Source organism: Nerophis ophidion, linkage group LG19, assembly GCF_033978795.1.
Source record: "Nerophis ophidion isolate RoL-2023_Sa linkage group LG19, RoL_Noph_v1.0, whole genome shotgun sequence".
NCBI classification, from domain to species: Eukaryota; Metazoa; Chordata; class Actinopteri; order Syngnathiformes; family Syngnathidae; genus Nerophis; species Nerophis ophidion.
In genome coordinates, this window is record NC_084629.1 from 29,653,690 (window position 1) to 29,676,860 (window position 23,171).

Genomic DNA, 23,171 nt, shown 5'->3' on the forward strand with positions numbered 1-23,171 from the left:
AATACACGTAGTACCTGAACACAGCACAAGTGTACTTATTAATGTTAGCATTGAAATACACGTAGTACCTGAACACAGCACAATGGTACATATTTATATTAGCTCTAAAACACACATAATACCTGAACACAGCGCAATGATAATTATTTATATTAGCACTGAAATACACATAGTACCTGAACACGGCATAATTGTACTTATTTATATTAGCACTGAAATATACATAGTACCTGAACACAGCACATTGGTACTTATTTATATTAGCACTAAAACACAGATAGTACCTGAACACAGCACAAGTCTACTTATTTATATTAGCACGGAAATACACATAGTAACTGAACACAGCACAATTGTAATATAATTGTATAAGTAGTAGGTAGGTAGCTAATTTAGTGTAGCGCGTTATTTAAGTACTCGGGTATGGGTGTTTTAGAGCCAATATAAAAATAGGTGAAAATGCATTCATGACAGAAGTGCATCCTCACCAACGCTGGAGCCGAGGTCTCCGTTCTCACCGTCAGCCCCGTGGTGGTTGGCGCCGGCGTGGTAGCCACCCATGGCCTCCAGCTTGATCTTCTTCACCTTCATGGCCTCGGCGATGGCCGCGTTGGCAGCCGCCGCCGCCGCCGCCGTCAACCCTGCGAGAGGAGGGAGCAGACAGTCAGACTCACGGACCAACACGTGTCCTCCGGGTCGCACAGCTTTTATTGAACAAAGCACAATGAAACGAAATGAAAGACGTTTGAAATGAGCGAAACAATGAATAATTTCTTTCTCCGCGGGGAACGTGCGCGTACGTGATCACGGCGCGCTTTTTCATGTGCTGACAAAGGACGTGGTCACAGCAGGTTGTCATGATGATGGCAGGAAGCCCCGTGGTATGATTTGGATGAAGGCTACACCCGCTGCAGGGGGCTCCTTGTTGACAGGGAGCGGGCTATACAATGCAAGTATGCTTTTTCACACTATACACAATCTACCTTTAATGGAGATGTTATCAAAGGCAGTGTATTTGTTTTGATTAATTCACAGATTCTGTGACACAAGGCACAAGGCAAATAAGCAGCTAAAAGCAATATTTGCGAGGGTCCAGTACATTATATATGGACCAGAAGCTCTTATTGAGTTAGCGGGCAAGCCACCCAAACATTTTTCCATTCAAATTTATAAAATAATTTATTAGCACACAAGAGAGCTACCAATGCTAGCCCACCAAAATGAGCTATCAATGAATTCCAGTCACCAAAAATATTCAAAAGGTTTCACAAACGTCCATATTAGTTAGATAGCGAGCGATTCAAACCACACAGAAATGTACAATTGTTGTTAGCTAATTAGCAAACGTTGTTTTTAGCTAGTTAGCAAAAATGCTAACTAGCTATGTTGTTAGCAAAATATTGCAAGACGCTGTCACGCCAAATGTCTTCCCCCTACAAAAACCTTCCCCCCCCCATTTACTTCCGGGGTCATGATTAATACAGACGTTTTGTTAACGCTACATTATAAAAATATAACGCTATATAATAAAAATACAGACGTTTTGTTAACGCTAGGTTATAAAAAAATTAAAAAACAATTTCAAAACACAAGCTATGGGATGACGCATTTACTTCCGGGGTCACGTTTCCTCTTATGTGATCCCATAGTTTGTGTTTGTAAAATGTTTTTTAAATTTTTTTATAATATAGCGTCAACAAAACGTCTGTATCTTTATAATTTAGCGTTATATTTCTATAATATAGCGTTAACAAAACGTCTGTATTAATCATGACCCCATAAGTAAATGGGGGGGAAGGTTTTTGTAGGGAGAAGATATTTGGCGTGACAGCGCCCCAAAAAATATGCCAGTTTGTGTGTATCATACAGATGCCATCCGACCTCCAAAATATCTTCTCAAACTTAGCGAGCGAGCTGAAAAATATGCTTTTAAACCAGCAAGCTTTACTTTCTCTGCCACATAAAATTACGCAATTCAAGCCGTCAATTAGTTAGCTGAAAATCTACTTAAAATAATGCACTTAAAACTACTGAGTTCGTTAACAAGTTTGTTGACAAGTTTGTTGACAAGCGCGCCATTCGCACATATGCAATAAATGCTGTTAATTAGTTAGTTAGCTAATGAACAGGCAAAAAAAATATACGTTCAAAACCAGTTATTTTGTTAGCACATTTTACATATATATATATATATATATATATATATATATACAAACCCCATTTCCATATGAGTTGGGAAATTGTGTTAGATGTAAATATAAACGGAATACAATGATTTGCAAATAATTTTCAACCCATATTCAGTTGAATATGCTACAAAGACAACATATTTGATGTTCAAACTAATCATTTTTTTTGTTGTTGCAAATAATCATTAACTTTAGAATTTGATGCCAGCAACATGTGACAAAGAAGCTGGCAATAAATACTGATAAAGTTTGAGGAATGCTCATCAAACACTTATTTGGAACATCACACAGGTGTGCAGGCTAATTGGGAACAGGTGGGTGCCATGATTGGGTATAAAAGCAGCTTCCATGAAATGCTCAGTAATTCACAAACAAGGATTGGGCGAGGGTCACCAATTTGTAAGCAAATTGTCGAACAGTTTTTGAACAACGTTTCTCAACGAGCTATGCAAGAAAATTAGGGATTTTACCATCTATGGTCCGTAAAATCATCAAAAGGTTCAGAGAATCTGGAGAAAACACTGCACGAAAGTCTTGATATTACAGACCATTGATCCCTCAGGCGGTACTGCATCAAAAACCGACATCAGTGTGTAAAGGATATCACCACATGGGCTCAGGAACACTACATAAAACCACTGTCAGTAACAGTTTGTCGCTACATCTTTAGGGGCAAGTTAAAACTCTACTATGCAAAGCCAAACCCATTTATCAACAGCACCCCGAAATGCCGCCCGCTTCGCTGGGCCTGAGCTTATCTAAAATGGACTGATGCAAAGTGGAAAAGTGTCCTGTGGTCTGACGAGTCCACATTTCCAGATATATTTGGAAACTGTGGACGTGGTGTCCTCCGGAACAAAGAGGAAACGAACTATACGGATTGTTATAGGCGCAAAGTTCAAAAGCCAGCATCTGTGATGGTATGGGGGTGCATTAGTGCCCAAGGCATGGGTAACGTACACATCTGAGAAGGCTATGGTAAAGTACATATATATATGTATATATATATATATATATATATATATATATATATATATATATATATATATATATAAGTAAAGTACATATATATGTACTTTACTATATATACCGCAATGTTGTACATTGTAATTGGGATTTGTTGTATATTGTATACATTATATAAAAAATACTATAATATAATAATATATCAGTATATATTATATACTGTAAATACAATATGTAAATTTTACATGTATATTATATTTTATATTGCTACTACGGTACACTTTTAGTCTACTTTATACTTGTATTATCCTTTCCATCCTTACTCTTTCCATCCTTTGTAACTGAGCTACTATGTGGAACAATTTCTTTTGTGGATCAATAACATTTGTCTAAATCCAGGAACGGACTATTTACAATTGCATCATTTCTGTCGAGAGAAACTGTTTTGAAATCGACCTTAGAGATATTTCGGAATCAAAGTAGCTCATTTCCTTGATGAATCTTATAAATAGGGATTTTATTTTCCTGAAATGGACTGGTGGATGATCTAGTATGTGCGGGATAATAGACATACATATGGCGAGCGCACTGCAGAGATCATAAAGCACGGGTTTGTCATTGCGGCACTTTCTGGGGGCTTCTGGTGTATCGAACGTGACTGAAATGTTTATTCATGAAGGGGCCGGGGACAGATAACGCCGGGTCCCGGGAGAGTCCCGCGAGTCTCCTCCCTAACAACATCAAAGACGCACAGTGGGAGAAGTGAGAGGAAGAAATAACACAAAATATGTGGCTATTAGTGGAATCACCTCGCCTTTAACTGCTTATACGTGATACGCAGCAAGTGGGAATCGAATGCGTGGTCAAATCTAAAAAATGAGAGGAATGCATCCCAGCAGACGGGCAGATGGCCGGTGACACGGAGGTTGCATATAATTTGGAGCCTTGTTTGCATCTTAAAATACATCGGGACCATATTGATGTACTGTATACATCATGTCAGGGACGGCCCTCTCGTTTGCAGGAAGCTGTTGCATATGCAAAAGGCAACGGGGAAGGGGGGTGGGGGGGTAGAGCCATGTGCTTATAAGAAGGTGCTACTTGTGCACATAATGAATGTGGACTCTGCCCAGGCTGAAGGTCAGCCTTCATTTGTGTCTAATGGCCAAGAGTCAACTGTTTCCCAAATGAGACGTGTGCAGAGCAGACTGCACGGGAAATATTGAAATCAACCCTCCCCACCCCCGCTTCTTTGGGCCGTAAATACCACACACAAACACGCATCAGCTGCCTTGTCAAGCCCTCCCTGCTCGCCTCACACACCTTCTCAAGAGGCGTTGTCGTAGAAATGAAACTTTACCGTAGTCAGTGTACAGCTGGTGAGGAAAGATCGTGAAAATGACTCTGGCGAAACACAAGATAATTACGTCTCGGTAGCTGTATGAGTGCCGCCAACACTATGGAGCTGCGGGTCATGAACTTCAACATCTACAGTATTTTTGGGACTATAAGTCGCAGTTTTTGTCATAGTTTGGCCGGGGGTGCGACTTATACTCAGGAGCGACTTATGTGTGAAATTATTAACACATTACCGTAAAATATCAAATAATATTATTTAGCTCATTCACGTAAGAGACTAGACGTATAAGATTTCATGGGATTTATTGATGAGGAGTGACAGATTGTTGGTAAACATATAGCATGTTCTATATCAGGGGTCGGCAACCCGCGGCTCCGGAGCCGCATCTTTAGCGCCGCTCTAGTGGCTCTCTGGAGCTTTTTCAAGATTATATTAAAAAATGGAAATGTTGAGGGGGACAAACATATTTTTTGTTTTAGTTTGGTTTTTATAGGAGGACAAACATGACACAAACCTCCCTAATTGCTATAAAGCACACTGTTTTTATTAAACAAGCTTAACTGATTCGAGTATTTGGTGAGCGTCGTTTTGTCCTACTAATTTTGGCGGTCCTTGAACTCACCCTAGTTTGTTTACATGCATAACTTTCTCCGACTTTCTAGGACGTGTTCAATGCCACTTCTTTTTCCGTCTCATTTTGTCCACCAAACTTATAACGTTGCACATGTATGCACAATGGTGAGTTTTGTTGATGTTATTGACTTGTGTGGAGTGTGTTAATCAAACATATTTGGTCGCTGCATGACTGTAAGCTATTCGATGCTAACATGCTATTTAGGCGAGCTATATGTACATAGTGCATCATTATGCCTCATTTGTAGCTATATTTGAGCTCATTTAGTTTCCTTGAAGTCCTCATAATTCAACTTATATCTCATGACACTATCTGTATGTAATATGGCTTTTTATTTTTTGCGGCTCCAGACAGATTTGTTTTTGTATTTTTGGTCCAATATGGCTCTTTCAACATTTTTGGTTGCCGACCCCTGTTCTATATGTTATAGTTATTTGAATGACTCTTACCATAATATGTTACGTTAACATACCAGGCACCTTCTCAGTTGGTTATTTATGCGTCATATAACGTACACTTATTCAGCCTGTTGTTCACTATTCTTTATTTATTTTAAATTGCCTTTCAAATGTCTATTCTTGGTGTCGGGTTTTATCAAATAAATTTCCCCCAAAAATGCGACTTATACTCCAGTGCGACTTATATATGTTTTTTTCCTTCTTTATTATGCATTTTCGGCAGGTGCGACTTATACTCCGGAGCGATTTATACTCCGAAAAATACGGTAAACGGAATTAGACCGCGTATTAGTTTTTTAGCAGTCCCAACATTATAAGAGCCAAATACTTTTTCGTCAATTTTGCCAAGATTGCAACGTGTGTAAACAAGTAATCCTTTCCAAAATGTCTTCTTAGTAGACTTGATGGGACAAAGGAAGAACCGGTTAAAAATCTGTAAATCCAGGAGTTTTTCCTCAATTCTGCAAACATTAACACATTGGAAAATCCGTGACCCTTTTTAAAAAAAAAAATCCTGAATTGGTGGGACTTGAGCCAAGGAAAAACATGTTTCACTTCAGGGGCCGATTCTGAAATTGCAGATGTGAAAACCTAGGACTTTTGCATCAATGTTGCTAACATTGCAACCTCGGAACATGAGTAATCCTTTCTTAGCCTGCTCAGTGGACTTGTGGTTAGAGTGTCCACGCGGAGACGGGAAGGTTGGGAGTTCCAACCCCAGCCGAGTCATACCAAAGACTATAAAAATAGGACCCATTACCTCCCTGCTTGGCATTCAGCATCAAGGGTTGGAATTGGGCGCTAAACCACCAAAAATTATTCCCGAGCGTGGCCACCGCTGCTGCTCACTGCTCCCCTCACCTCCCAGCGGGTGAAACAAGGGGATGGGTTAAATGCAGAGGGTCATTTCACCACACCAATGTAGTGGTACTTTAACGTTTTAACTTTAGATGGTGTTATGCCCATTTGATTGTGGCGATAGGAAATTACTAAACTTAATTTGTTTAGGCACTTCAGGTTGACGATTTCAGGAAGTCAGTTTATAAGACAATTGAGAAGCAGACAAGTTGTGTTAGCTCTTACACGTCTCACAAAAGATAAGTCTGTAAGTAAACTGTTTAACTTGTTTATAACTCAATATTGAGGTGGAAAGTGGTTCAATTTGATAGTAAGATGTTTATGGAATGACAATTTTTGTGCACTGTTATAATGGATGTTTTGAGGACTTTAAATGGCTGCCAGTCATATATTTCCAGCATTGAAATATTTTCAAAACTCAGAAGTATTTGTTTGATAATAGTATTGCAAATTTGTGTAAAAATAATATTTACATATTATGTATTACATGTCCGTATGTTGTTTGAATCACGTCGCTTATACATTTATCATTGTGTGTGTCAGTTTTACAACTAAAGTGCAAGACAAAAGTAAAGATAAGTGCAAGACTAAAGTAGTGTGCAAGACAAAGCAAGATCGACAACAAAAAAGGGCCTAAATGGATTCATCTGCGTTGGAACTTCGTTGGAACATCTTGGATTGTTAGCTGTCTCCCAAGCTGTGTAACCTCAATACATATAGTGAGGGCAGAAAAAATGTGTTCGTAGCAGGATTATAAAAACAATGAACTGATTTCGCACAACTTTGTGGATGGACAGGTCGAAGGTTGAGGAAGAACGGGTTGAAATTGTGTAAATACAGGACTTTCTCCTCAATTTTGTTAACATTACCACACCAGGAAATAATTTACACTTTCTTCAATTTCCTAGCGTCAGAATTACGCTAATAACGCAAGACTAAATCTTACTTGTGAATTGGTGGGACGTGAGTGGAAGAAGAACTTCTACTCTACAAATTTTAGGTGCCAATTCTTCCATCCACAATGCTGAAAGCCTAAATTTGAAAACTTGGGAGTTTTGCGTCAAATTTTGCGAACGTTACAAAAACCCAAAGTCGAGGAATCTTTTCTTCAATTTCTTCTTACAGGGATTACGAACCCATTTGAACAAAATCTACACAACTGAGGAAGAACCAGTTTTAAGTAAAACGAGCAATCATTTCTTGAATTTCTTCATAGCGGGATTACGAACCAATTTGAACAAAATCTACACAACTAAGGAAGAACCAGTTGTAAGTAAAACGAGGAATCGTTTCTTTAATTTCTTCGTAGCCGGATCACGAACCAATTTGAACAAAATCTACAGAACTGAGGAAAAAACAGTTGTAAGTAAAACGAGTGATTGTTTCTTCAATTTCTTCGTAGCGGGATTACAAACCAATTTGAACAAAATCTACACAATTGAGGAAGAACCAGTTGTAAGTAAAACAAGGAATTGTGTCTTCAATTTCTTCGTAGCAAGATTATGAACCAAATTGAACAAAATCTACACAACTGAGGAAGAACCAGTTGTAAATAAAACAAGTAATCGTTTCTTCAATTTCTTCGTAGCGGGATTATGAACCAATTCAAACACAATTTACACAACTGAGGGAGAACCAGTTGTAAGTAAAACAAGTTTTTGTTTCTTCAATTTCTTCGTAAAGGGATTACGAAACAATTTGAATAAAAGCTATACAACTGAGGGAGAACCAGTTGTAAGTAAAACGAGTAATCGTTTCTTAAATTTCTTCGTAGCGGGATTACGAAGCAATTTGAACAAAATCTACACAACTGAGAAAGAACCAGTTGTAAGTAAAACGAGTAATCGTTTCTTCAATTTCTTTGTAGCGGGACTACGAACCAATTTGAACAAAATCTACACAATTGAGGAAGAACTGGTTGTATGTAAAACGAGTAATCGTTTCTTCAATTTCTTCGTAACGGGATTACGAACCAATTTGAACAAAATCTACACAACTGAGGAAGAACTAGTTGTATGTAAAACGAGTAATCGTTTCTTCAATTTCTTCGTAACGGGATTACGAACTAATTTGAACAAATACTACACAACTGAGGAAGAACCAGTTGTAAGTAAAATGTTTTAAATCCTGGACTTTTCTCATCAATTTTGCTAACATTGAAGCCGATACCGATAATTTCCAATATGAAATTTTTAGCATTTTCGGCGGATAAATGCTAACAAAAATCGTTATTCCATAATCAAAAAAGCAGCTTGGTATTTGGGACATGCTCTCCTTGAGAGAGCATGAGGAGGTTAAGGTGGGCGGGGTTGGAGGTAGCGGGGGGGTGTATATTGTAGAGTATTGGAAGAGTTAATGCTGCAAGGGGTTCTGGGTATTTGTTGTGTTGTGTTTATGTTGTGTTACGGTGCAGATGTTCTCCCAAAATGTGTTTGTCATTCTTGTTTGGTGTGGGTCCACAGTCTGGCGCATATTTGTAACAGTGTTAATGTAGTTTATACGGCCACTCTCAGTATGACCTGTATGGCTGTTGACCAAGTATGCCTTGCATTCACTTAAGTGTGTGAAAGCCGTAGAAGTTATGTGATTGGGCCGGCACGCAACGTCAGTGCTTTAAAGGTTTATTGGCGCTCTGTACTTCTCCCTACATCCGTGTACCACTCCGGCATTTTAAAAAGTCATGACTATTACTTTTTGAAACCGATACCGATAAATTCCGATATCATCGGACATCTCTAATATATATTCTTGAGTTTTGTGACAGTTCTGCTCCCATTGGAACATCAGAAATAAGGATTGTGCAGCCTTGGTGGAGGTATGGGCTCTATACAGCTATGTTCAGATTAATGCTAGAAATTGGATTAAACTGCATAAAGGGAGGACAACGAAGAAATGATGTTTGATTCGATGTTTAAGATAAGAGGCTCCGCCCACCGCTTTATCCCCGGCTGAACGATCGACCAGCTAAATGAAAATCTTTGTTCTGCTAAATGCTTCATTCCAGCGGATCAATTGTCATATCCTCAGAACATTGCTGCCCGATGCGGCGGGCGTAATGAGGAAGACCGGCAAGAAGACGACGCGCCGAGCAACAAGTCCATTAAGCCGCGGGAAGTCGAAACGTCAACAGTCCCACTCGCCGCTAATCTGCATTCATTACTATGCAAACAAAACAATGGCGCCTCGTATGGTCTCCCAAAGTCACCTTTGGATTCAGACGCTGGCGTCGAGAGAGACGCCGGTCCGAAAAAGCTCGCAAACTTGTCAAAGAAGAACCGACAGAAAAACAACAACACGGTTTTAAAGGAGACTAGCGTGGCAGCGGTGTCACACGGGGAGCCCAAAAACAGCAAATAACAGAGACAAGGTCTGATGGTAGCCCTTGGAGCAGCTGTCATATTAAATAATAATGAAGGATCTATTAATATGCAAAGGAAGCAGCAGCCGACTGGCTTAACGCTGTCATGCCTCCGCATATTGTCAGGATCTTCATCATTAATTAACATGCTAGCTGCCCCATACCTGCGCCAATGTCAGAACATTCTTACGACAAACACCCCGATGCCTGTGCCCTACCGCAACTAACCGGGATAATTCAATTAAAATCAGATTAACTCCGCGCCGCTACACAAAAGACGGATTCTTCCTTTTTTTAAGTGGTATTCTGGTGAGTTTTTACTCGGCGTTTTGCAAGGAGCGCACCTTGGGCAAGACTCCACGTAATAGATGCAAAGCAGCCGAATGTTAAATGTGGAATTTCACTTCACTATAAATTTAGCGTCAATTACAGCGAGTGCTAACCTTATGGCCAGCCGACGCTGAAAATTGGATTCTATTTTAAAAGGTTTGAGAAGTTTGATGTGTTATTATCACATCCAAACAATCTAATTATACCTCGATTTTAAAATCCAAAGAAACTTCGCAGTTGGACTAACATTTTTAGAAAACATTCGCAAATTTGTAGACCGGTAATGTTCAATGCCAAGTACGGAAAAATCGTTATGTGTATCAAACTAGTAGCCCTTCGGAATAATCAGTACCCAAAAAGTAGCTCTTGGTTTCAAAAAGGTTGGTGACCCCTGGTGTATATTGTAGCGTCCCGGAATAGTTAGTGCTGCAAGGGGTTCTGGGTATTTCTTCTGTTGTGTTAATGTTGTTTTACGGTGCGGATGTTCTACCGAAATGTTTTTGTCATTCTTGTTTGGTGAGGGTTCACAGTGTGACGCATATTTGCAACAGTGTTAAAGTTGTTTATCCGGCCACCCTCAGTGTGACCTGTATGGCTGTTGACCAAGTATGGCTTGTATTCACTTATGTGTGTGTAATAGCCGCATATATTATGCGAGTAGGCCTTGCATTCACTTGCGAGATTATTCCTTTTTTTAAGTGGTATTCTGGTGAGTTTTTACTCGGCGTTTTGTAAGGAGCGCACCCTGGGCAAGACTCCCCGTAATAGAAGCAAAGCAGTCGAATGTTAAATGTGGGATTTCACTTCACTACGAATTTAGCGTCAATTACAGCGAGTGCTAACCTTATGGCAACCTGACGCTAAAAATTGATTCTATTTTAAAAGGTTTGAGAAGTTCTATGTGCTAATTGCACATCTAAACAACCTAATTATACCTCCATTTTAAAATCCAAAGAAACTTCGCAGTTGGACTAAAATTTCTAGAAGACATTCACAAATTTGTAGACTGGTAATGTTCAATGCCAAGTACGAAAAAAATCATTATTCCATTATCAAAACAGCAGCTTGGAATTTGGGAGAGGCTCTCCATGAGAAGGTTGAGGTAGGCGGGGTTGGGGGAAGCAGGGGGGGTGGGGGGGGGGGGTATATTGTCGCGTCCCGGAAGAGTTAGTGCTGCAAGGGGGGGTGGGTAGTTGTTCTGTTGTGTTAATGTTGTGTTACAGTGCGGATGTTCTACCGAAATGTGTTTGTCATTCTTGTTTGGTGTGGGTTCACAGTGTGGCGCATATTTGCAACAGTGTTAAAGTTGTTTATACAGCCACCCTCAGTGTGACCTGTATGGCTGTTGACCAAGTATGCCTTGCATTCACTTACGTGTGTGTAATAGCCGCATATATTATGCGAGTAGGCCTTGCATTCACTTGCGAGATTATTCTTTTTTTAAGTGGTATTCTGGTGAGTTTTTACTTAGCGTTTTGTAAGGAGCGCACCCTGGGCAAGACTCCCCGTAATAGATGCAAAGCAGCCGAATGTTAAACATGGAATTTCACTTCACTATAAATTTAGCATCAATTACAGCGAGTGCTAACCTAATGATAAGCCGACGCTAAAAAAATTGGATTCCATTTAAAAAGGTTTGAGAAGTTTGACGTGTTAATTGCACATCAAAACAACCCAAATATTCAGACTTTGGCTCCCTAGACTGTATTGAAGAGATGGACTCTATTATAAAATCCAAAGAAACTTCGCAGTTGGACCAACATTTCTTGAAAATATTCGCAAATTTTTACACTGGTAATGTTCAATGCCGAGTACGAAAATATCGTTATTCCATAATCAAAACAGCAGCTTGGAATTTGGGACAGGCTCTCCCTGAGAGAGCATGAGGAGGTTGAGGGAAGCGGGGGTGCTGTATATTGTAGCGTCCAAGAAGAGTTAGTGCTGCAAGGGGTTCTGGGCATTTGTTCTTTTGTGTTAATGTTGTGTTACGGTGCGGATGTTCTACCGAAATGTGTTTGTCATTCTTGTTTGGTGTGGGTTCACAGTGTGGCGCATATTTGCAACAGTGTTAAAGTTGTTTATACGGCCACCCTCAGTGTGAGTTGTATGGCTGTTGACCAAGTATGACTTGCATTCACTTGAGAGATTATTCCTTTTTTTAAGTGGTATTCTGGTGAGTTTTTACTCGACGTTTTGTAAGGCGCGCACCCTGGGCAAGACTCCACGTAATAGATGCAAAGCAGCCGAATGTTAAATGTGGAATTTCACTTCACTATAAATTTAGCGTCAATTACAGCGAGTGCTAACCTTATGGCAAGCCGACGCTAAAAATTGGATTCTATTTTAAAAGGTTTGAGAAGTTTGACGTGCTAATTGCACATCTCAACAAACTAATTATACCTCGATTTTAAAATCCAAAGAAACTTTGCAGTTGGACTAACATTTCTAGAAAACATTCTCAAATTTGTAGACTGGTAATGTTCAATGCCAAGTATGAAAAAATCCTTATTCCATAATCAAAACAGCAGCTTCGAATTTGGGACAGGCTCTCCATGAGAAGGTTGAGGTAGGTGGGGTTGGGGGAAGTGGGGGCGGGAGTGTATATTGTAGCGTCCCGGAAGAGTTAGTGCTGCGAGGAGTTCCGGGTGTTTGTTCTGTTGTGTTAATGTTGTGTTACGGTGCTGATGTTCTACCGAAATGTGTTTGACATTCTTGTTTGGTGTGGGTTCACAGTGTGGCGCATATTTGCAACAGTGTTAAAGTTGTTTATACGGCCACCCTTAGTGTGACCTGTATGGCTGTTGACCAAGTATGCCTTGCATTCACTTGCGAGATTATTCCTTTTTTTAAGTGGTATTCTGGTGAGTTTTTACTCAGCGTTTTGTAAGGAGCGCACCCTGGGCAAGACTCCACGTAATAGAAGCAAAGCAGCCGAATGTTAAATGTGGAATTTCACTTCACTATGAATTTAGCATCAATTACAGCGAGTGCTAACCTTATGATAAGCCGACGCTAGAAAATTGGATTCAAATTTTTAAAAGGTTTGAGAAGTTTGACGTGTTAATTGCACATCAAAACAACCCAAATATTCAGACTTTGACTCCCTAAACTGGATGGAGGGATGGACTCAATTATAAAATCGAATGAAACTTCGCAGTTGGACTAACATTTCTAGAAAACATTCTCAAATTTGTAGACTGGTAATGTTCAATGCCAAGTACGAAAAAATCGTTATTCCATAATCAAAACAGCAGCTTGTAATTTGGGACAGGCTCTCCATGAGAAGGTTGAGGTAGGCGGGGTTGGGGGAAGCGGGGGCTAGGGTGTATATTGTAGCGTCCCGGAAGATTTAATGTTGCGAGGCGTTTTGGGTATTTGTTCTGTTGTGTTAATGTTGTGTTACGGTGCTGATGTTCTACCGAAATGTGTTTGACATTCTTGTTTGGTGTGGGTTCACAGTGTGGCGCATATTTGCAACAGTGTTAAAGTTGTTTATACGGCCACCCTTAGTGTGACCTGTACGGCTGTTGACTAAGTATGCCTTGCATTCACTTGCGAGATTATTCCTTTTTTAAGTGGTATTCTGGTGAGTTTTTACTCAGCGTTTTGTAAGGAGCGCACCCTGGGCAAGACTCCACGTAATAGAAGCAAAGCAGCCGAATGTTAAATGTGGAATTTCACTTCACTATGAATTTAACATCAATTATAGCGAGTGCTAACCTTATGATAAGCCGACGCTAAAATAATTGGATTCCATTTTAAAAGGTTTGAGAAGTTTGACGTGTTAATTGCACATCAAAACAACCCAAATATTCAGACTTTGACTCCCTAGACTGGATGGAATTCAAAATTCAAAGAAACTTCGCAGTTAGACTAACATTTCTAGAAAACATTCGCAAATTTGTAGACTGGTAATGTTCAATGCCAAGTACGAAAATATCGTTATCCCATAATCAAAACAACAGCTTGGAATTTGGGACAGGCTCTCCCTGAGAGAGCATGAGAAGGTTGAGGTAGGCGGGTTTGGGGAAAGCGGGGGTGCTGTATATTGTAGCGTCCCGGAAGAGTTAGTGCTGCAAGGGATTCTGGGTATTTGTTCTGTTGTGTTACGGTGCAGATGTTCTACCGAAATGTGTCATCCTTGTTTGTGGGTTCACATTGTGGCGCATATTTGCAACAGTGTTAAAGTTGTTTATACGGCCACCCTCAGTGTGACCTGTATGGCTGTTGACCAAGTATGGATTGCATTCACTTGCGAGATTATTCCTTTTTTTAAGTGGTATTCTGATGAGTTTTTACTTAGCGTTTTGTAACGAGCGCACCCTGGGCAAGACTCCACGTAATAGATGTAAAGCAGCCGAATGTTAAATGTGGAATTTCACTTCACTATAAATTTTGCATCAATTACAGCGAGTGCTAACCTTATGATAAGCAGACGCTAAAAATTGGATTCCATTATAAAAGGTTTGAGAAGTTTACGTGTTAATTGCACATCAAAACAACCTAAATATTTAGACTTTGCTGCGATGAGGTGGCGACTTGTCCAGGGTCTACCCCGCCTTCTGCCCGATTGTAGCTGAGATAGGCACCAGCGTCCCCCGCGACCTCAAAGTGAATAAGCGGTAAAAAATGAATGGATGGATATTCGGACTTTGACTCACTGGATGGAAGAGATGGACTTGATTATAAAATCCGAAGAAACTTCGCAGTTGGACTAACATTTCTAGAAAACATTTGCAAATTTGTAGACCGGTAATGTTCAATGCCAAGTTTGATATCGAGACCTCAGTTTAGCAACTCAATCGGAATATAACTAACGCTAAACGAATAAAGTCGGAGTGTCAACGAAATGTGAAAAACACCTTAAGTAATAATACAACATTTCTAATTATTGTTATGCTTTAAGTCTCACGAGAGACTTTAGTTAAGTGACCAACACATGATTATATAAATATGTAAAGTTCTATATTTTCAATGGAACATTTAAAATGTTGGTGTTGTTTACTTGAGTCAAATTGCATTCTACACATAACTCTTAAGTGTGACTGCCATCTACTGGTCACACATTTTACCAAATAGTTTTGAGGTTGGTAAGCAAAACCAGAGTTATTCCGTACATTAGGTGTACCGGGTTATGAGAAGCACTGTCTGTGAAAAAAAGGATTTTAAGTGCACCTTATATTCCGAAAAATACGGTAATCATATTCATCATTAAAATCGTGATTTTTTTTTAAGTGCAAATAATTGTGCAGGAACATCCACTGTTTCAAGCCAATATTAGAAAATAACTTACAGTTGATGTCTTTAAAGTGACAATGTAAACATCAAGTTTAAAAAAAGGAATGTTCACTTTAGTGTCTTTCAAATACACCTGAAGTAAAAAATAAAAATAAAAATACTAATAGGATTTCGAATTATTGTTATGCTTCAAGTCTCATGATAGACTTTAGTTCAGTGACCAACACATGATTATGTAATGATGAATTGTTCTATATATTCAATGAAACATTTAAAATGTTGGTGTTGTTTACTTGAGTCAAATTACAGTCTACACATATCTCTTATGTGTGACTGCTATTTACCGGTCACCCATTTTACCAAATAGCTTTGAGGTCGGTAAGCAAAATCAGAATTATTCCGTACATTAGGCGCACCGGGTTATGAGGATCACTGTCTGGGGAAAAAAGGATTTTAAGTGCGCCTTATAGTCCGAAAAATACGGTAATCATCCATCCATCCATCCATTTTCTACCGCTTATTCCCTTTTGGGGTCGCGGAGGGCGCTGGCGCCTATCTCAGCTACAATCGGGCATATTTATCATTAAAAGCGTGATTTTTTTTTTAATTGCAAATAATTGTGCAGGAACATCCACTGTTTCAAGCCAATATTAGAAAAAAAACTTACAGTTGATGTCTTTAAAGTGACAATGTAAACATCCAGTGTAAAACAGTAATGTTCACTTTATTGTCTTTCAAATACACCTGAAGGAATAATGAAAAATAAAAATACTAATAGAATTTCGAATTATTGTTATGCTTTAAGTCTCACGAAACATTTTAGTTCAGTGACCAACAAATGATTATGTAAATATGTAATGTTCTATATTTTCAATGGAATATTTAAAATGTTGGTGTTGTTTACTTGAGTCAAATTGCAGTCTACACGTATCTCTTATGTGTGACCACCATTTATTGGTCACACATCTTACCAAATAAAATAGCTTTGAGGTTGGTAAGCAAAGCCAGAATTATGCTGTGAAAGATGGCGGCGCCCGGACGGGCTGCAACATTGCGGAGCTCCTGCTAAAGATGGAACATTTGGCAGAAATACCGGACAATTCTACAAACTTTATGGCTGGCTCACATCGTGGTCACTCCGTGATCACGTACGACCGCCAGACACTTCTGGATGTGGACACATCGGGCCGTTTTGGACTGATAGACGCGGGCGTGCTAAACATGCTAACTAGCATTGGGAATACGTCGGCGGCTACATCCAGCGGCCTGTGAAGCAGGGGAGTCTAGTAGCAGCGGGGGCCGTCTACGGAGCAGACGCCAGCGGTGTGATCGGAAACGCGGATGTCGAGCGGGGCTAAAAACAAAGCAGAAGGCTAATCACCACAGAACACCACTTCCCTCCATACTGAAGACGGATTTAGATGGAAAATGCGAGACTACTGGTCTGGGTAAGGAGTCAGTTAAATTAGAACGAGTTTTTTCTGCTTTGAGTGTTTCAGAGTTGGACATGTGTTTTACTGAGGTGGCTAACTATGATGCGTGCAGTTTATCAAAGCAACAAACAAACAATCGGGAAATCCCCGTTACTGAGGTGGCTAACCATGATGCGTGCAATTTATCAAAGAGACAATCAAACAATCGGAAAATTCCTGTCGTATCTATTCCTAGATATGGTCGTAATTATATTGAATGCACTGGGCATAATAAACACAACATTATTAATATTGCTACTACGGATAATTTGATCAAAAATTCCCTGAAACAGCCCACTACCTATAATATAGGCTTTTTAAACATAAGATCATTGTCTCCCAAAACGTTATTAGTTAATGATATTATCAGAGACAACAATCTTAACGTCATCGGTCTCAGCGAAACCTGGCTTAAACCAAACGACTTTTTTGCGCTAAATGAGGCATGTCCTCCTAACTTTACACATGCGCATATTGCCCGTCCGCTTAAAAAGGGTGGGGGGGTTGCACTAATATACAACGAAAACTTTAACCTTAGTCCTAACATAAATAATAAATATAAATCGTTTGAGGTGCTTACTATGAGGTCTGTCACACCGCTGCCTCTACACCTGGCTGTTATCTACCGCCCCCCAGGGCCCTATTCGGACTTTATCAATGAATTCTCAGAGTTCGTTGCTGATCTAGTGACACACGCCGATAATATAATCATAATGGGGGACTTTAATATCCATATGAATACCCCATCGGACCCACCGTGCGTAGCGCTCCAGACTGTAATTGATAGCTGTGGTCTCACACAAATAATAAATGAACCCACGCATCGCAACGGTAATACGATAGACCTAGTGCTTGTCAGGGGCATCACCGTTTCCAAAGTTACGATACTCCCGTATACTAAAGCATTGTCCGATCATTACCTTATAAAATTCGAGGTTCAGACGCATGTTCGTCAAACTAATAATAATAATAACTGCTATAGCAGCCGCAACATTAATACAGCCACAACGACAACTCTTGCTGACCTACTGCCCTCGGTAATGGCACCATTCCCAAAGTATGTGGGCTCTATTGATAACCTCACTAACAACTTTAACGACGCCCTGCGCGAAACCATTGATAACATAGCACCGCTAAAGTTAAAAAAGGCTCCAAAAAAGCGCACCCCGTGGTTTACAGAAGAAACTAGAGCTCAGAAATTATTATGTAGAAAGCTGGAACGCAAATGGCGCACGACTAAACTTGAGGTGCACCATCAAGCATGGAGTGATGGTTTAATAACTTATAAACGCATGCTTACCTTAGCTAAAGCTAAATATTACTCAAATCTCATCCACCGTAATAAAAACGATCCTAAATTTTTGTTTAGTACGGTAGCATCGCTAACCCAACAAGGGACTCCTTCCAGTAGCTCAACCCACTCAGCTGATGACTTTATGCAATTCTTTAGTAAGAAAATTGAAGTCATTAGAAAGGAGATTAAAGACAATGCGTCCCAGCTACAACGGGGTTCTATTAACACTGATACGATGGTATACACGGCGGATACTGCCCTCCAAAATAGTTTCTCTCGTTTTGAGGAAATAACATTAGAGGAATTGTTACAACGTGTAAATGGAATAAAACAGACAACATGTTTACTTGACCCTCTTCCTGGGAAACTGATCAAGGAGCTCTTTGTATTATTAGGTCCATCAGTGCTAAATATTATAAACTTATCACTCTCCTCGGGCACTGTTCCCCTAGCATTCAAAAAAGCGGTTATTCATCCTCTTCTTAAAAGACCTAACCTCGATCCTGACCTCATGGTAAACTACCGACCGGTGTCTCACCTTCCCTTTATTTCAAAAATCCTCGAAAAAATTGTTGCGGAGCAGTTAAATGAACACTTAGCGTCTAACAATCTATGTGAAACCTTTCAATCCGGTTTCAGGGCAAATCACTCCACGGAGACAGCCCTCGCAAAAATGACTAATGATCTATTGCTAACGATGGATTCTGATGCGTCATCTATGTTGCTGCTCCTCGATCTTAGCGCTGCTTTCGATACCGTCGATCATAATATTTTATTAGAACGTATCAAAACACGAATTGGTATGTCAGACTTAGCCCTGTCTTGGTTTAACTCTTATCTTACTGATAGGATGCAGTGTGTCTCCCATAACAATGTGACCTCGGACTACGTTAAGGTAACGTGTGGAGTTCCCCAGGGTTCGGTCCTTGGCCCTGCACTCTTCAGCATCTACATGCTGCCGCTAGGTGACATCATACGCAAATACGGTATTAGCTTTCACTGTTATGCTGATGACACCCAACTCTACATGCCCCTAAAGCTGACCAACACGCCGGATTGTAGTCAGTTGGAGGCGTGTCTTAATGAAATTAAACAATGGATGTCCGCTAACTTTTTGCAACTCAACGCCAAAAAAACGGAAATGCTGATTATCGGTCCTGCTAGACACCGAACTCTATTTAATAATACAACTCTAACATTTGACAACCAAACAATTAAACAAGGCGACACGGTAAAGAATCTGGGTATTATCTTCGACCCAACTCTCTCCTTTGAGGCACACATTAAAAGCGTTACTAAAACGGCCTTCTTTCATCTCCGTAATATCGCTAAAATTCGCTCCATTCTGTCCACTAAAGACGCTGAGATTATTATCCATGCGTTTGTTACGTCTCGCCTCGACTACTGTAACGTATTATTTTCGGGTCTCCCCATGTCTAGCATTAAAAGATTACAGTTGGTACAAAATGCGGCTGCTAGACTTTTGACAAGAACAAGAAAGTTTGATCACATTACGCCTGTACTGGCTCACCTGCACTGGCTTCCTGTGCACTTAAGATGTGACTTTAAGGTTTTACTACTTACGTATAAAATACTACACGGTCTAGCTCCATCCTATCTTGCCGATTGTATTGTACCATATGTCCCGGCAAGAAATCTGCGTTCAAAGGACTCCGGCTTGTTAGTGATTCCCAAAGCCCAAAAAAAGTCTGCGGGCTATAGAGCGTTTTCCGTTCGGGCTCCAGTACTCTGGAATGCCCTCCCGGTAACAGTTCGAGATGCCACCTCAGTAGAAGCATTTAAGTCTCACCTTAAAACTCATTTGTATACTCTAGCCTTTAAATAGACTCCCTTTTTAGACCAGTTGATCTGCCGTTTCTTTTCTTTTTCTTCTATGTCGCCGTTTCTTTTCTTTTTCTTCTATGTCCCACTCTCCCTTGTGGAGGGGGTCCGGTCCGATCCGGTGGCCATGTACTGCTTGCCTGTGTATCGGCTGGGGACATCTCTGCGATGCTGATCCGCCTCCGCTTGGGATGGTTTCCTGCTGGCTCCGCTGTGAACGGGACTCTCGCTGCTGTGTTGGATCCGCTTTGGACTGGACTCTCGCGACTGTGTTGGATCCATTGTGGATTGAACTTTCATAGTATCATGCTAGACCCGCTCGACATCCATTGCTTTCCTCCTCTCTAAGGTTCTCATAGTCATCATTGTCACCGACGTCCCACTGGGTCATTATTGTCACCGATGTCCCACTGGGTGTGAGTTTTCCTTGCCCTTATGTGGGCCTACCGAGAATGTCGTGGTGGTTTGTGCAGCCCTTTGAGACACTAGTGATTTAGGGCTATATAAGTAAACATTGATTGATTGATTGATATTCCGTACATTAGGGGCACCGGGTTATGAAGCGCACTGGCGAGTTTTGAGAAAAGAAAAAAAAAAAGATTTTAAGTGTGCCTTAGTTTGGAAAATCCGATAATCATATTTATTACTAAAATCATGATTTTTTTTTTTTTTTGTCCTTTCCAGCTTTTTAGGCAAATCATATAGTTGATAGCCCATATCGGCTGTTCATATTTATTTTACAAAAGAGAAGAGTAGGATACTTCTCTTGTTGCCTTATTTGTATTTGACTTTATTAAATGTATTTATAGTATTATTATTCGGTGCAGCCAGGCCGGAGCAGAAGGGGACAGAAAGAGAAAAAAAAAGGGAGACAGAAGGGGATAAGACAAAGAGGTACAAAAACAACAACTGCAAACACAACAATAACAACAAAGACAACAATAGAAAAACATGCGATTTGTACAAATATGATGGTAAAAGTGGTAGCGTTTGTGAAATAAATAATAATGCAGGAACGACAATGAACATTATTACACTACAAATGGAGCATTACAAATACCAATAGAAATAGCACTATTGATAATGAATAATACCAATAATGTACCTCTATTTTAATCAACAATACAATTGTTCAAATGCAACAATACATATACGTAATGATAACGAGAGATACAAAAAAAAAAAAAAAATGGGAGGGGAAGAAAGAAAAGCAACCTTTATTAACCTTGTAGATCGTTATAGTAACATATAGGTTAAGCTTTGTCAGTGTGCCATGTGTTACCCAGTTTCCCCTAGGGCAACAACGTTAATATGTTTGATGAAACATGGTTATGTGCATGAGAGTATGTATGTATATGTACATGTATATGTACAGTATGTGTATATGTATGTTTGTATAGTGAATGTATATGTGCATTATGTGTATATGTATGTTTGTACAGTGAATGTGTGTGTGGATGTAAAAACTTTGAGTATGTAGGTATGTACTGTATTTGTGTATGTATGTGGGAGCGTAAGTACCTATGTATGAATAACGGTGTGTGTGTGTGTGAGTATATGTGTATTTCTACAATATATTTGACTCCGAGTGTGTGTGGGAGCCAGAGTACGGCCCCAGCCACCCAGAGAGCCCACCCCACAAACAGCAGGTGTGGTGCCCAGGGAACCAGGGACCACCGGCCCCACGCAGTTAGGCCCGCCAGCGACAGGAACCCCTGAACCAGCTTTGAGGTTGGTAAGCAAAACCACAATTACTCCGTTACTGTCGCGATCCGCTGTCTGGATTGTGTGTTATGTGGACTTTTGACTTTGTTTGAGCACTTTGTATTTATCACCATGGCGACTTCATTTGCTCCACCTGCACTGACATTCTGACGCACACCTGTTTATGATTATTGTTTTAGTATTTAAACCGGCTTGCTACCTTAGTTCTGCCTGGATGTTTTGTTTGCTCCATGCCACAGTTACGTTTGTTATTCAGCTTTGTATTTACTCTGTTAGGTCTCGTCTTAGCTTCGCTAAACATGTCGTTTTCTATTGGACTTTGAACTCGATGATTGCTAAACTTTAGCATTTAGCGTCCCGTGCGCAGGCACGCCATTTCTTTGCCTCTTGTCAAGTGTTCTTTTTACCTTTTGTATATTAAAACAAGTTCTTACCTACTATCCTGCCTGGTCCGAGTCCTGCAGCATCTGGGGTGACAACTCGCGCATTCAAAATGCGTCCCAAACGCAACAGTTGTGCCATGAAAGCGCTAAAACATACCAGTGTAGTGAAGTTACATTGCTCACCCAAGGAACTTTAATTATTATAGATCTCCGGTCGGACGGTTTTTCCTGGGACACATTTCTTGTGTTGTTGTTTCCGGACGAGGAGATGCTGCTCTGTTATTGATTGAAGTTAAGTCTTAATATCATTAAAACAGTTAGCTCCATCTTTTGACACTTCTTCCACCCCCGTCCTTGCACGCTACACCGCTACAACAAAGGTGCCGAAGGTGAGCCACGTAAATAAGACCGCCCACAAAATGGTGGATCCTGAAGAGACTGTCAGAAAGTGGCTTGAAGATGATTTGTAAAACATTTTGACCAAAGAACCACCATTACATGTAATGTAGACCACAAATAAGTGTTTTACATTTAGAAAAAAATAATATTAATATGACTCCTTTAATGCGCCCTATAAACCGGTGCACCTAATATATGAAAAAAACATAAAAAAATAGACCATTCATCAGCAGTGCGCTTTATAATCCAGTGCGCCCTATGGTAAGTAAATGTGACGGAGTAAATGTACTGCATTACTACCCACCTCTGTGTACAGCTAATAAAGGCTTTATGACGGCCACAGTTGGACTCAGTAACAAATATGTCACTTGACCGAAAATCACAACATCACCATCACTGTTTAGTTGTCCAAAAATATAGATTGTTAAACTTGGCTAACATTCAAAGATTAGCATCAACAAGAATTGGCTTTCAAATCCTAAATAACACTGCACCAGCGGCACTTAAGCACTTTGTCCAGTTTACATCTGCTGTGACAACTACAAACACACGAGCCTCCACCAGGAGGCAGTGTAGCATACCCAGATGTAAAACATCTTTTGCACAATCCGCCTTTTCATATAAAGCCATAAAGAAATGGAACAACCTCACAACACACTTGAAAA

The 23,171-nt window shown here is 40.1% G+C and overlaps 1 protein-coding gene across 3 annotated transcripts in view; it reads right to left on the bottom strand.

Annotated features, from left to right (window-relative positions):
- Nucleotides 1-23,171, bottom strand: part of dachd (dachshund d) — a 417,357-nt gene that overhangs the window by 169,739 nt on the left and 224,447 nt on the right. For 2 of the 3 annotated variants that reach the window (XM_061879759.1, XM_061879761.1), the window contains exon 3: nt 489-641. In XM_061879759.1, the coding sequence (XP_061735743.1) occupies nt 489-641 (153 nt within the window). The remainder of the gene's footprint in view (nt 1-488; nt 642-23,171) is intronic. The other variant, XM_061879760.1, reaches the window with a different exon arrangement.